Raw genomic sequence first — 13386 nt, forward strand, 5'->3', positions numbered from 1 at the left:
GTTAACCACCTTCATAATCCTTGTAATTACAGCTGCCTTTATATCTTTCAAGTGCCAAAGCTACTAACTATATTAGCCAAACTTTCCCTTCAACTTATATCTCCTTCCAGTCTACCAAAGAGTCTCATGCTAGGGGTTACTGGCATCCTACTCAACAACAGTGGTGAGAGGTCTCTGTTGCCTTCTGAATGGTGGGTGATCTAGTTGTAGATTCCTTTCCACATGGCCCGCCTTCTAGTGCTGCTGCTCTGCTGCTGCTAAGTCGCTTCAGTCGTGTCCGACTCTGTGCGACCTCATAGACGGGGGCCCACTGTCTCTGGGATTCTCCAGGCAAGAACACTGGAGTGGGTTGCCATTTCCTTCTCCAGTGCATGAAAGTGAAAAGTGAAAGTGAAGTCACTCAGTCCTGCCCGACTCTTAGCGACCCCATGGACTGCAGCCCACCAGGCTCCTCCATCCATGGGATTTTCCAGGCAAGAGTACTGGAGTGGGGCGCCATCGCCTTCTCTGTTTCTAGTGCTACTTCCTACTAACTGTCTTAGCTTCAGTCTCCATAAAAGCAGAGCCTAAGCCTAGAACTTGGGTGCAGTTTATTTGGTAGATGATCCCAGGAACTGAGAGAGAAAGAGTGAGGAAAATAGTAGAAGGAAAATTCAACAAAGTGTGTTTTGGTATCTGTCTTCTACTGGAGGTTGCCCCAGAAGGCATTAAGTCTCCTACATTCTCAGGCTACATTTGTGGGTTGAGAGAGCTGTTGAGGCTCAGGAGAAAGCCTGGAAGCAGAAAGGCACTTACTACACTAAGATACAAAGGAAAAATACAGGAAAAAACCCTTGGCTCAATGGTGAAGAAACTGCCTAGCAATGCAGTAGCTACGGGAGACATGGATTCGATCCCTGCACTCGGAAGATCCCCTGGAGAAGGAAACTGCAATCTACTCCGGTATTCTTGCCTGAGAAATCCCATGGACAGAGGAGCCTGGTGGGCTACAGTCCACAGGGAAACAAAGGACATGACTGTGCGACTGAGCACGCAAGCACACACACAAGCACGCACACATGAAACTTTCTCCAGTGGGGGCAGAGTGGGTGGAGGGAGATTGACAAGATATAATATATAGCATGTTAAACGGTGACAAAGGCTAGAAAACAAAGCAAGAAAGGAGGGTAAGTAGTGCTGGTTTTGTTGGGTGTGGGGAGAATGTATGTTCTTTTAAAATAAAGTCGTTAGGGAAAACTTCACTGAAAAGGTGACACGTAAGTAGACACCTGAAGGAAGTGAGTAAAATCAGCAAAACACTGAGAAGGAGCAACTGTGAGGTAGGAGAGAAATCAGAAGAGGGTAGTGCCCTAGAAGCCTAGGGAAGACAAGGAGTCCACTGTAAGAAATGCTGCTGCCGGGCCTAGATGAGGGAGGAGAAGTGGCCAGAGGCCTTCCCAGGACTGGAGTCAGCGTTATCCCGACAAGAGTGGGCTGGGGAGCGTTGGAGGTGGGATTCAAAGCTGAGGGGAACTAAGAGCAAAGAGGGAGGGGAGGAGTTGAAGACAGTGAACATAAGCAACTTTGGGGAGTTTAGTAATAAAGGAAAGCAGAGCAATGGGGCAGTAGCTGGAAGGTAATGCGGGATCAAGAAAGGACTTTTTCCCACGATGGAAGACCTCCCAGGATCTCTACTTCCATTTCCCTTCATCTTTCCTCTTGCTGTAGACAACGGTACAGCCTTTTCCACCTCTCTCCTCAAGCCCATAAAATATTTTTGCAAAGCTGTTCAGAGTTCTGGGCTATAGAAGAAGAAACCCAATTTCAGTTCTGTCACAGTGCCTGGGGCAATGAGCTTGCTGCCTTGGTCAAGGGCTGAAACTCCAGAGCAGAAAGAACAAAGGCAGATATCTCAAAAGATCATCCTCCCCATTTGATCTGGGTCCTTTATCCACCTGGATGCCCTTCCCTAAACATAGGGCTCTCCGTCTGCTGCTGCTCTGTCAGGGCAGATACTTTTCTTCATTCTAGAGAATCAACTATTTGTTTTCAAGTGCTCTGACCAAAGCAGCATTCCTCAACTTCAGGCACTCTCGGATCACCTTCATGATTTTTCCTGTTTCCCCATACTGAATAGTTTTTAATCTCAGGTTTTAACGTACTTTCCTCCTTAAAAATATTTTATGGCAGTAAAATTCACACAAGTCACTAACATGTACAATTCAGTGGCTTTTAGAATGTACATTCTAGAATGTGCCACATTTACAATGTACAACCATTACACCTTGAAAATATTTTTCTTCAACTCAAAGGGAAAGCCTGCTCCTGTTAAACAGTCACTTCCTCCTTTCCACTTCCCCCGCCCCACCAGCTATGGATTTGCCTCTTCTGGATATTTTATATAAACAAAATCATACAACACGTGGTCCTGCGTATCTGGCCTGTTCCACTTAGTTTCTCCATCAGTGCCTTATATTGTGTTCCCCCCCCCCTTTGGGTATTGTTTTGACTCCCTTCTCATTTCCTTTTCTGCGTATTTTTTATTTTCTAAGTTATTCTCAAAGAAAGTTTTATGTCACCACTACAGCTATTCAAAATATTCTAACCCATGTTAATATAAAATATTAATGCTGGCTTAAAACTAAATATTAAAAAAACTAAGTTCATGGCATCCAGCCCCATTACTTTATGGCAAATAGAGAGGGAAAAGGTGGAAGTAGTAACAGATTTCCTTTTCTTGGGCTCTAAAATCACTGCGGATGGTGACTGCAGCCATGAAATCAGAAGACATTTGCTTCTTGATAGGAAAGCTATGACAAACCTAGACAGTGTGTTGAAAAGCACAGACATTGCCGACAAAAGTCCATATAATCAAGGCTATGGTCTTCCCAGTGTTCACGTAGGGTTGAACTGGAAAGAAGGCAGAGCGCTAAAGAATTGATGCCTTGGAACTGTGGTGCTGGAGAAGACTCCTGAGAGTCCCTTGGACAGCATGGAGATAAAACCAGTCAATCTTAAGGGAAATCAACCCTGAATACTCGCTGGAAGGACGGATGCTGAAGCTGAAGCTCCAGTATTTTGGTCATCTGATGCCAACAGCCAACTCATTGGAAAAGTCCCTGATGCTGGGAAGGATTGAGGGCAGAAGGAAAAGAGGGTGTCAGAAGATGAGATGGCTGCATGGCATCACTGATGCAATGGACATGAACTTGGGCAAACTTCAGGAGATAGTGAGGGACAGAGAGGCCTGGCGTGCTACAGTCCATGCAGTCACAAAGGGTTGGATACAACTGGGTGACTGAACAACAATTATATAAATACAGAATTATTAAAATACAAAAGAGTACTACTCAAAAGAAATTTTTAAGCTTAATGTCTAATGACATGTTCTGTGTTGTTTTGGCCACATTTTGTACAAAGTAATGGTTTAGTAACCCCTAGTCTTTCTCCTTGGAGAAGGCAATGGCGCCCCACTCCAGTACTCTTGCCTGGAAAATCCCATGGATGGAGGAGCCTGGTAGGCTGCAGTTCATGGGGTCTAAGAGTCGGACATGACTGAGCGACTTCACTTTCACTTTTCACTTTCATCCATTGGAGAAGGAAATGGCAACCCACTCCAGTGTTCTTGCCTGGAGAATCCCAGGGATGGAGGAGCCTGGTGGGCTTCCGTCTATAGGGTCGCACAGAGTCGGACACGACTGAAGCGACTTAGTAGCAGCAGCAGTCTTTCTCCTGAAAGCAAGTTAGGGTAAGGCAGGACACCCACTTCTCTCAAAAGATTTCACGTGGCTCTAGGGAAATGTTTTGGAATCTTAACTGGATTTACTGGATGCTGACATCGCCTGTCTGTATTCTGAGGAAAGGTTGCAGATACCAAAGACCAGTGCCATCACCTGCTTGTGCAGCCCCATCACTCACAAGTGCAACACACTCATGAAAGGCACCCTGGGCACGGGGAGGGGCCCCATATTCGGAGAGAGAACACCCATCTGGAACGGATCTAGAAGCGGTTCAAAAATCAGACACCTATAGGAGGAAACGAGTGAAGCTGACCAGGTGACGACAGCCACAAATCAGGCGATCGCTGTTGGGCAAAACCAAGGTCCGTGATGGCTAAATTTCCCCGGTTTTCAGGAGAACACAGAAAATTTGGATTTTTAATGCGAAATCTGCAGATTCGTACGTGTTGGCAACTCACGCAAAACTGTAAAAAAGTGGATTGAGCAAATCCTATCTGTGCACTAGACTGGCTCCAGAGAGTGCTTATTTGTACCTCCGACCAGTCATTTTAGAAAGAAGCCGGTAAAGTGTCTCACCAAAAGCCGTACAGCCAGGACGGGGAGGCAGAGCCCAAAGTTTCGAGAAGGCTTCAGTCTCGAAACAGTTTCCAGGTCGTAAAATACATTCTTATCCTGAACTCAGGCTGAAACCCCTCCAGGGAGCGCCTCAAGGAGGGAAGGGCCAAGTGCAAGGTCCTGGACCCGCCCGCCCAACCGCACCGTCCGCGCCCGAGCCCGGGTTTCCCCGCCTCCCGGACTTTATCCTCCGTCCCTTAGGCCAAGAAAGCCTTCGCAGTCACTGCCTTTCACCGCCTGCCATCCTCGCCCCCTAGACACTGCCTGTTGCCAGCCGGGCTCGCACTGCGCGTTCCCAGCGGGCTGCTAACATCCTCCTACGCGGCCCTATCGCATGCTCCCGAGACCGGCTGTGGGTGACTGCCCGGGTGACTGCCCGGTCCCCCACAGGCCCGAAGCGATCGTCCCTGGACGCCCACAGCGTGCGCGGTGCTCGCCCGGCCCCGAGCGGCGCGCCTGAGGTGACGGCCGAGGTGCGCACGCGCCGCACGGGTTTTATTGCGTCACCGCGACTCCGGAGCCCGCGGCTCGAGCATGGGCAGGCTGCCCGGGCCTTCGCGCTTGCGCATCCTCCTCTGCCAGGAGCACGCCGCGGCAGCCGGGCTGGCCTCGCGGTCGAGCTTCTTCTCCAGCAGGTGCATTCGGGCTGTGGTCTCCGTCAGCATGTCCATAAGCAGTTCCTGCTGCAGCTTCAGGTAGTTGTTCTCCTCCAGCAGCACCTGGCTCTTGACTCGTCGCACCTGTGCCTTCCAGCCCGCCATGGTCTGCGAGGGCAGCTGCGGCCGCCACACTGGCGGGCCTTCGGCGGTCCACCGGCCGCCGCGGAACACGAAGGCCTCGTCGCTGAGGCGCGTGCGGGGCGAGCCGTAGCTGAGGCCTAGCTCCGCCTGGCGCGTCTGGTGGTCCAACAGGTAGAAGGTGGACATGGAGGAGATGCGGCGCAGCGGCGGGCGTCGCGGTGAGAAGCGCCGCGAGCAGTGGTCGGTCCAGAACTGCCGCAGCTGCTCCCACAGGCGGCTGGTGTAGCCCCAGCCCAGGCACCCAAAGGCCTCCAGGGCGAGGGCTGGGCGGGCCTTGTCAGGCGCGCGGATGCCCCGAGCGTAGCCACCAGGACCCGGGTGACTCGGGCTGCGCCCTTGCCTCTCAAGCCCCGACGTCCAGAATGATAAAGGCGAGCCAGGGGCACTGTTGGGGAGCAAGAGTATGGGTGAGCAACCTGCTCAGGCGAGCTGTTCGACCCCCTATTCCCTAAAACCACGAGGCCTGGTGGGCAGGTCTCAGGCCTGCGACGGCGCTCAGGTAACAAGCTGCTGGCCACTGAGGAGTCCATCCCTGCCCACTCGCCTAACAGCAGTCTTCCCGGAAACATCTCCAAAGACCACTTTCGGGTCTTGGGGCTACATAGGCTGATTAAGGACCAGAGCCCTGCTCTCTTGAGTGCTGAGTGGCTGCTGGAAGGGGTTAATAGGCCCTTAGGGAAGGAGCGAATGATAGCAGAGGCAAGTAAAGATGTACAGGAATTTTGACAGGTACTTTGTGGGTGGATAAGGGAGAGCCTCTAGGCAGAGTGAAGGGCTCTGCAAGGCTCCGATGTTGTGCATGTGAGGAAGAGCTTAGGGTAGGGTCGGTGTAGGGTATTAATAGCAGAAGAGGAAGCTGGAAAGGGAGACCAGGGTGCTCTGTGAGGGTGCTGTACAGGCAGGCTCCAAAGTTAAGACTTCCTTCTGTGGGTTAGAGGGCGCTACTGAAGGACTACAAACTCAGTGGTAGATATACATCCTGAAAAGTATCTGGTGGATGTCTAGCATACCAACAGCGTTATTGCCCTTATCATTCACTTATTTTACAACTTTGAGCTGACATTGCTTTGTGCCAGGCTGTGGTTTGGGTAGAGGGTCCCAAGCATAGCCTACGCCCGCCCTCAAGATATTCCTGGTCCATCTGGGAAGCCTGATGTGTGTGTTTAGATCACAGTCCCTTGTAGTCAGTTTGGTGGAGGCATGTGCCATGGGCTAGGACCTAAGCTTAGGACCTGAGCCAACAGTGGTTGTGCAGACTGAGTATGACTTTCATCCCAAGCAGACTACATGCTCAAGGAAGCTAAAGTCCAGGTAACAGACATGTCCCATTCTCCCTTTCCTCACTCGTATAAGTGCTGATTCTGTTGTGTGAGAAAGAGGGCTATGTTTTCTTTTAAATTCCTCTTCGCCCCATGGAGAGTGAAAAGAACCCTGGGGCAGGGTTCCCTCTGTTAGACCTCCATTAATTCAACACACGCTTATTTTTCACACAAACCTGGGCAGTACTGTCCCCTAGATCTGGCTCAGGGACATGTCTCTGGAAGACCATGTAGGGCCTTAGGATAGAACCAGGCCCACCCTTGAGGTTGCATCTTTCCAGAGGACCCTTCCCCCATAATCCTCACATGTCGTGCCTCACCTGGAGGATGTGTTGAAGATGCCAAGCTGCTGTCCTGGGCCTGGCCCCATCTCTGAACCACTCAGTTGCTTTTTACCAGCTATGACTCACAATGCCTCTAGGCCAGATCAGCTAAGCTATAAAATGGACCCCAGGGCACGCCCCTGTATTCATTCAGCACACTTACTGAGGGTCTACTGTGTTCCAGGCACTGTTCTTAGGGTGGGACAAAGATATTCCCTCATTATTCTTAGATGGGGAGAAGGTCATAAGCAGAACCTAAGAAAAGAATATGTTCCAGGGAGATGAACAAAATAGTCCCTCATGAAGCTAACCAAGGGTGTCATGGGTCAGATTTCCCAGAAGCAGAGCCTGAGATGAGAATTTTTTGAGGGATTTATTATGGAAGTGACGAAAGCAGGACGGGGCAGGGAAAAAAGGTAAAGCTAAGCAAGAACGTGACCTCAGGTGGAGACTAGCTCTAGTCAGATCTCAGGGAACTGTGCACAATTGTGCCACAGAGTTAAGGCTCCTTACTGCCAAGGAGCCAATCTTTTGTGCCCTTCTTCCCCCACCCATCTCTCATTTCAGTCAGTCATTGCAGGGGCAGCTGTGAGTTGTCAACCAAAAGTTAAGGCACCTATAGGGTGGGTGCACCTCCTGTAAAGGGATCTGTGGGATGTCAGCAGCATAAAAGAGGGACGAAGCAAGTAGATAATTGAAATAACTACATTAATAATTTCTGATTGTGATACATGCCATGAAGAGAAGAGAAATATAGGAAGTGACTTTAGGACAAAATGAGGGATAGGAACCAATTTAGAATTGGCACTCAGTGAAGGCACTTGATTTTCATACCTAGACCTGAATGATGAGAAGGGGCTAGAGGTTCAAAGGAGCTGGGCTTATCTGAAGGACAAGTGCTGTGTTGAGCAGTGGAAGGAAGTAGAGTCAGCCCTGTTCTCCAAACATGCCCAGTCAATTGCCATCACCTCTACTTAACTTTCCTTACCCCAAGGATCTCTTACAGGGGTGTCCAGTGTCCTGATGGATCTAGAAAGAGTCACCCAGCTCCAGGGGCACTCACAACGTAGCGGAACCAAGTGGTAGTGCCGCCTCCCAGGAAACTTTTTTCTTGAGCAGGTATGATTAACACAATAAACTACACATATTTATAATGTACTCTTTGACATGTTTGGATAATTTGATGTAAGAAATCATCACCAAAATCAAGATAATGAAGATATCCATTACTTTCAGAAGTCTCTGCTCCCATGACTATATAGATTAGTTTGTATTTTCTAGAATTTTATATAAATAGAATTATTTAGTATGTACTTTATTTCTACAGCATAATTATTTTAGGTTGAAATTCATTCATTTTTTAGTGAGTAGTAATCCATTACTTGGAAATACCACAGTTTGTTTTTCCATCTACCTGTTGATGGAAGTTTGGGTTGTTCCCATTGAGGGGCTATCTGTATAATGTCTTTTGTGGCCATATGCTTCAGTTTTTCTTGAGTAAATACTTAGGAATAGGATGGCTAGGTAATATGACATGTATGTTTACTTTTTTATGAAGTTACCCGTTTTCCCAAAATGGTTATACCATATCCCCACCAGCGGTCAAAAAGTTTCTCTTCCTGTTCCTCCACATACTTGCCAACAGTGAGTATGATAAATCCTTTTAACTTTAGTTATTCTAGTGGGTATGTCTAAATTGTGATTCTGATTTCTCTTGGCTGATAATGCTGAGTGTCTTTTCATGTGTTTATTTGTTACCCACCTTGCTGTTCATCAGTCACATGATGAACAATAAAGTTCAGTTCGGTCGCTCAGTCCTGTCCAAGTCTGTGACCCCATGGACTACAGCACGCCAGGCTTCCCTGTCCATCACCAACTCCCTGAGCTTGCTCAAACTCATGTCCATCGGGTTGGTGATGCCATCCAACCATCTCATCCTCTGTCATCCCCTTCTCCTCCCACCTTCAATCATTCCCAGCATCAGGGTCTTTTCAAATGAGTCAGTTCTTCGCATCTTGTGGCCAAAGTTTTGGAGGTTCAGCTTCAGTGTCAGTCCTCCCGATGAATATTCAGGACTGATTTCCTTTATAATGGACTGGTTGGATCTCCTTACTGTCCAAGGGACTCTCAAGAGTCTTCTCCAACACCACAGTTCAAAAGCATCAATTCTTTGGCACTCATCTTTCTTTACAGTCCAACTCTCACATCCATACATGACTACTGGAAAAACCAAAGCTTTGACTAGACGGACCTTTGTTGGCAAAGTAATGTCTCTGCTTTTTAATATGCTGTCTAAGTTGGTCATAACTTTTCTTCCAAGGAGCAAGCATCTTTTAATTTCATGGCTGCAGTCACCATCTGCAGTGGTTTTGGAGCCCAGCAAAATAAAGTCTCTCACTGTTTCCTTTGTTTCCCCATCTATTTCCCATGAAGTGATGGGACCAGATGCCATGATCTTCGTTTTCTGAATGTTGAGTTTTAAGGCAACTTTTTCACTCTCCTCTTTCACTTTCATCAAGAGGCTCTTTAGTTCTTCTTTGCTTTCTGCCATAAGTGTGGTGTCATCTGCATATCTGAGGTTACTGATATTTCTCCCTGCAATCTTGATTCCAGCTTGTGCTTCATCCAGCCCAGCATTTCTCATGATGTACTCTGCATATAAGTTAAATAAGCAGAGTGACAATATACAGCCTTGATGTACTTCTTTCCCTATTTGGAACTAGTTTGTTGTTCCATGTCCAGTTCTAACTGTTGCTTCTTGACCTGCATTCAGATTTCAGGAGTCAGGTCAGGTGGTCTGGTATTCCCATCTCTTTCAGAATTTTCCACAGTTTGTTGTGATCCACAAAGTCAAAGGCTTTGGCATAGTCAATAAAGCAGAAATAGACATTTTTCTGGAACTCTCTTGCTTTTTTGACGATCCAGTGGATGTTGGCAATTTGATCTCTTGTTCCTCTGCCTTTTCTAAATCCAGCTTGAACATCTGGAAGTTCACAGTTCATGTACTATTGAAGCCTGGCTTGGAGAATTTTGAGCATTACTCTGCTAGTGTGTGAGATGAGATGAGTGCAATTGTGCAGTAGTTTGAACATTCTTTGGCATTGCCTCTCTTTGAGATTGGAATGAAAACTGTGACCACTGTTGAGTTTTCCCAATTTGCTGGCATGTTGAGTGCAGCACTTTCACAGCATCATCTTTTAGGATTTGAAATAGCTTAACTGGAATTCCATTATCTTCACTAGCTTTGTTCGTAGTGGTGTTTCCTAAGGACCACTTGACTTCGCATTCTGAGCAATAAAGACATACCTGCAAATAGTGAAGGAAGGCTGCTGCTAAGTCACTTAAGTCGTGTCCAACTCTGTGCGACCCCATAGACGGCAGCCCACCAGGCTCCCCCGTCCCTGGGATTCTCCAGCCAAGAACACTGGAGTGCGTTGCCATTTCCTTCTCCAATGCATGAAAGTGAAAAGTGAAAGTGAAGTCGCTCAGTCATGTCCGCCTCTTAGCGACCCCATGGACTGCAGCCCACCAGGCTCCTCCGTCCATGGGATTTTCCAGGCAAGAGTACTGGAGTGGGGTGCCATTGCCTTCTCTGGAGGGAAGGCTAGTCTTTCATAAATGGTGCTGAGTCAACTTGTCACCCATATGGAAAAACACTATCCACAAAAATTAACTGAAAATGGAACACAAAATGTAAAGTTAAATGGTGAAATGTCTAGCTTCACAAAGCATTCTTAAATATCACACAAAAAGAATGACTCTCCAAAGTAAAAATTGCTAAACTGGACTTTGTTCTTATCTTCCCCCCCCCTTTTTTTTTTAAAACTGGATTGTTTCATTGAGTATAAGGAGTTCTTTAATATTAGAAAAAAGTCTGTCAGATATGTTTTGCAAATATTTTTCCTCAGTCTCTGACTTGCCTATTAAAGCAAAAGTTTTTAATTTGAATAAAGTCCAGTATATCAATTTTTACTTTTGAGAATCATGCTTTTCATGTAATATTTAAGAATGCTTTACCATACTAGAAATTTTGCTATTTTAACTTTACATTTTGTGTCCCATTTTCAATTAATTTTTGTTGATAGTGTTTTTCATATGGATGACAAGCTGACTCAGCACCATTTATAGAAGATTAGCCTTCCCTCACTATTTGTGGTTACGTCTTTTTTGTTCCTCATGTGACTGTGTATGTATGACTGTTTCTGGGCTCCGTGTGCTCTTCTATTGATCTTTTTATTCTTGTACCAATACCATATTTTCTTAATTATTGTTTACAGTAAATCTTTATCCGGGAATGTAAGTCTTCAAACTTTTTTTTGAAGATTGCTTTGGTTTTCTAGGTCCTTGGAATTTTCATATAATTTTAATTCCATATAATTGAATTTCTGTCCTAATTTTAGAATTAGAATATCAGTTTCCACAAATAAATCCTTATGCTCACTGTTCAGAGTTCTCTCTTATCATCAGGATAAGCTTAAATCAGCCCTCAGAAGGTTGTCTGAAAACATGGAATCAGAGCCCAGGAATATTTTCATCCAGCCAATCACACTTTCCCCTGCTCTTCCTCAGTCCCTCTTCTGCTCCCCCCTAGTTGTGTCTATGTTATTAAAACTAATTTTCATTTATACTCATGACATTTCAGGAAGATCCTGAGTGGTCATCAGAAATGGTATACAGCAACTTTCAATTTCGCTTATTCCCATGGTCTGCAAAAAAGGAAAAGCTACAAAACCCAAGGAAGTCTTTTTTGATGGTCTGAACAGAAGAAGTTTAGAGGAGGAATAATTCCAACTTAACAGGTTAACTCCTTTCATAAGCAGACCTTACGTTTGAAAAAATTTAATGACAAATATAAATTTTTTTTTGGCTGCACAGTGCTACATGCAAGATCACAGTTCTCCAACCTGGGATCAAACCCATCCTTCCTGCCAAAAGTGAAAGTGTGGAGCCCCAACCACTGAACTGCCAGGGAAGTCCTGAAAACTATAGAATTTAAGGATCCACAATCAATAACAATGGTTCCTGGCTTCTTTGAGGAACTTGGTCTCCAAGTCACTGAAAAGACCAGACTTGGAGCCTTTGAGGAAAGGAGTAAGGAAATCAGATCTCGACAGGCCTGAGTTTAAGGACATAAAGGTCATTCTGATGGCACAGAGAAAAGGAAGGAGGTCCTAAAAAAGAATTTTCTTTTCTTCACAGCTATAGTAGCTATAAATATCAGTGGATCCCTTCTCTTAGCAACCAAGAATACTTCTAAAGCCATGAAAGCAAAATCTTGTTCACCCGCATGATCATTTCAACCCAATTTCTAAGATAATCTGTTAGTAATATTTACCCTTCCCTGAAATAATGAAGGGTTGTTTGTGCCAATAGTAGCTTTTAAAAACACAAATATTTGCATTTATATTAAATCTGATAGAAACTAATTCAAGTAGTACAGAAAAAGGAAAACATACAGAATACACATGCTTTCATTTCCCAGTCGGTTGCCTGAGATGACCTCTGAAAATGATACACTCTTCGCTTGACCCAGAAAACCTCACAAAATCATGCGGATCAAGAGGTTCAGATCTTTGTGTTCACTTTAAGAACATTCGTGAAACTGCCCAGGCCATTAAGGGTGTGCATATCCAAAAAGCCACCAAGGACCTGAAGGAGGTCACTTTAAAGAAGCAGTGTATACCATTCCATGGTTACAATGGTGGAGTTGGTAGGTGTGCACAGGCCAGACAGTGGGGCTGGACGCAGGGTCGGTGGCCCAGAAAGAGTGCTCAAGTTTTACTGTACGTGCTCAAAAATGCAGAGAGTAATGCTGAACTTGAGGGCTTAGATGTAGATTCTCTGGTCACTGAGCGCATCCAGGTGAACAAAGCCCGCAGGACTTCCAGAGCTCATGGTCGGATCAATCCATACATGAGCTCTCCTTGCCACATGGAGATGACCCATACGGAAAAAGAACAGATTTTTTCTAAACCAGAAGAGGAGGTTGCACAGAACAAAAAGATATCCCAGAAGAAACTGAAGATACAAAAACTTATGGCCTGGGAATAAATGCCACAAAAAATAAAATGCAAATAAAAGTAAAACCCAAAATATACATGCTTCACCTTGTACCTCCACTTTCTGCAAGGTGCCTTTTTAGAAAGAACAACATTAGCAGGAAAGAATGCCCATCCCCTATTGGGTTCACACTTCCCTTGGGCTTTTTCTTCTTGTAGCTTCTCCTTCAGCCTTCCTCTTGGGCTTGGTGATTTCAGCAGGGCTGAGATGCAGTACAAGGGGGGACTGTGGTGGTGATCTAGGGATTGCTATTGCTTCCTCTCTCATACCTATGCTGCCTTAAAATTAGTTACCTCCACGTTCTTTGGAATCTGCAATACTCTGTGGAAAATGTTTAACTTTTCTGTTTAAAAAAAATAACTGAGTCATATGGCAGTTCTATTTCTAGTTTTTTAAGGAATCTCCACACTGTTCTCCATAGTGGCTGTACCAGTTTGCTTTCCTACCAACAGTGTAAGAGGGTTCCCTTTTCTCCACAACTTCTCCAGCATTTATTGTTTATAGACTTTTGGATAGCAGCCATTCTCACTGGCGTGAAGTGGTACCTCAT

The 13386-nt window shown here is 45.8% G+C and overlaps 2 protein-coding genes across 2 annotated transcripts; one reads left to right on the forward strand and one right to left on the reverse strand.

Moving 5' to 3' along the window:
• Positions 1 to 4837: 4837 nt before the first annotated feature.
• On the reverse strand, positions 4838 to 6823 carry CBY3 (chibby family member 3). The gene is made up of 2 exons (XM_040241683.1): positions 6774 to 6823; positions 4838 to 5519 (listed from the first exon to the last, which is right to left on the reverse strand). Exons 1-2 carry the CDS (start codon positions 6821 to 6823, stop codon positions 4838 to 4840), a joined length of 732 nt encoding a protein of 243 aa, XP_040097617.1.
• A 3532-nt stretch (positions 6824 to 10355) lies between these two features.
• Positions 10356 to 12868, forward strand: LOC120864364 (60S ribosomal protein L17-like). Its single transcript, XM_040241420.1, has one exon. The coding sequence runs from the start codon at positions 12285 to 12287 to the stop codon at positions 12825 to 12827; it is 543 nt and encodes a 180-aa protein (XP_040097354.1). The 5' UTR covers positions 10356 to 12284; the 3' UTR covers positions 12828 to 12868.
• Positions 12869 to 13386: the final 518 nt, after the last annotated feature.

This window comes from Oryx dammah, unplaced genomic scaffold (genome assembly GCF_014754425.2).
Source record: "Oryx dammah isolate SB20612 unplaced genomic scaffold, SCBI_Odam_1.1 HiC_scaffold_5, whole genome shotgun sequence".
NCBI lineage: Eukaryota > Metazoa > Chordata > Mammalia > Artiodactyla > Bovidae > Oryx > Oryx dammah.

Excerpts from the sequence above, each read along its gene's own strand:
- CBY3 (XM_040241683.1), bottom strand. The coding sequence starts at position 6,823 with ATGGGGCCAGGCCCAGGACAGCAGCTTGGCATCTTCAACACATCCTCC. Across the intron at positions 5,520-6,773 it reads ATCTTCAACACATCCTCCAG|TGCCCCTGGCTCGCCTTTAT; the intron begins GTGAGGCACGAC and ends GCTCCCCAACAG.
- LOC120864364 (XM_040241420.1), top strand. The coding sequence starts at position 12,285 with ATGATACACTCTTCGCTTGACCCAGAAAACCTCACAAAATCATGCGGA.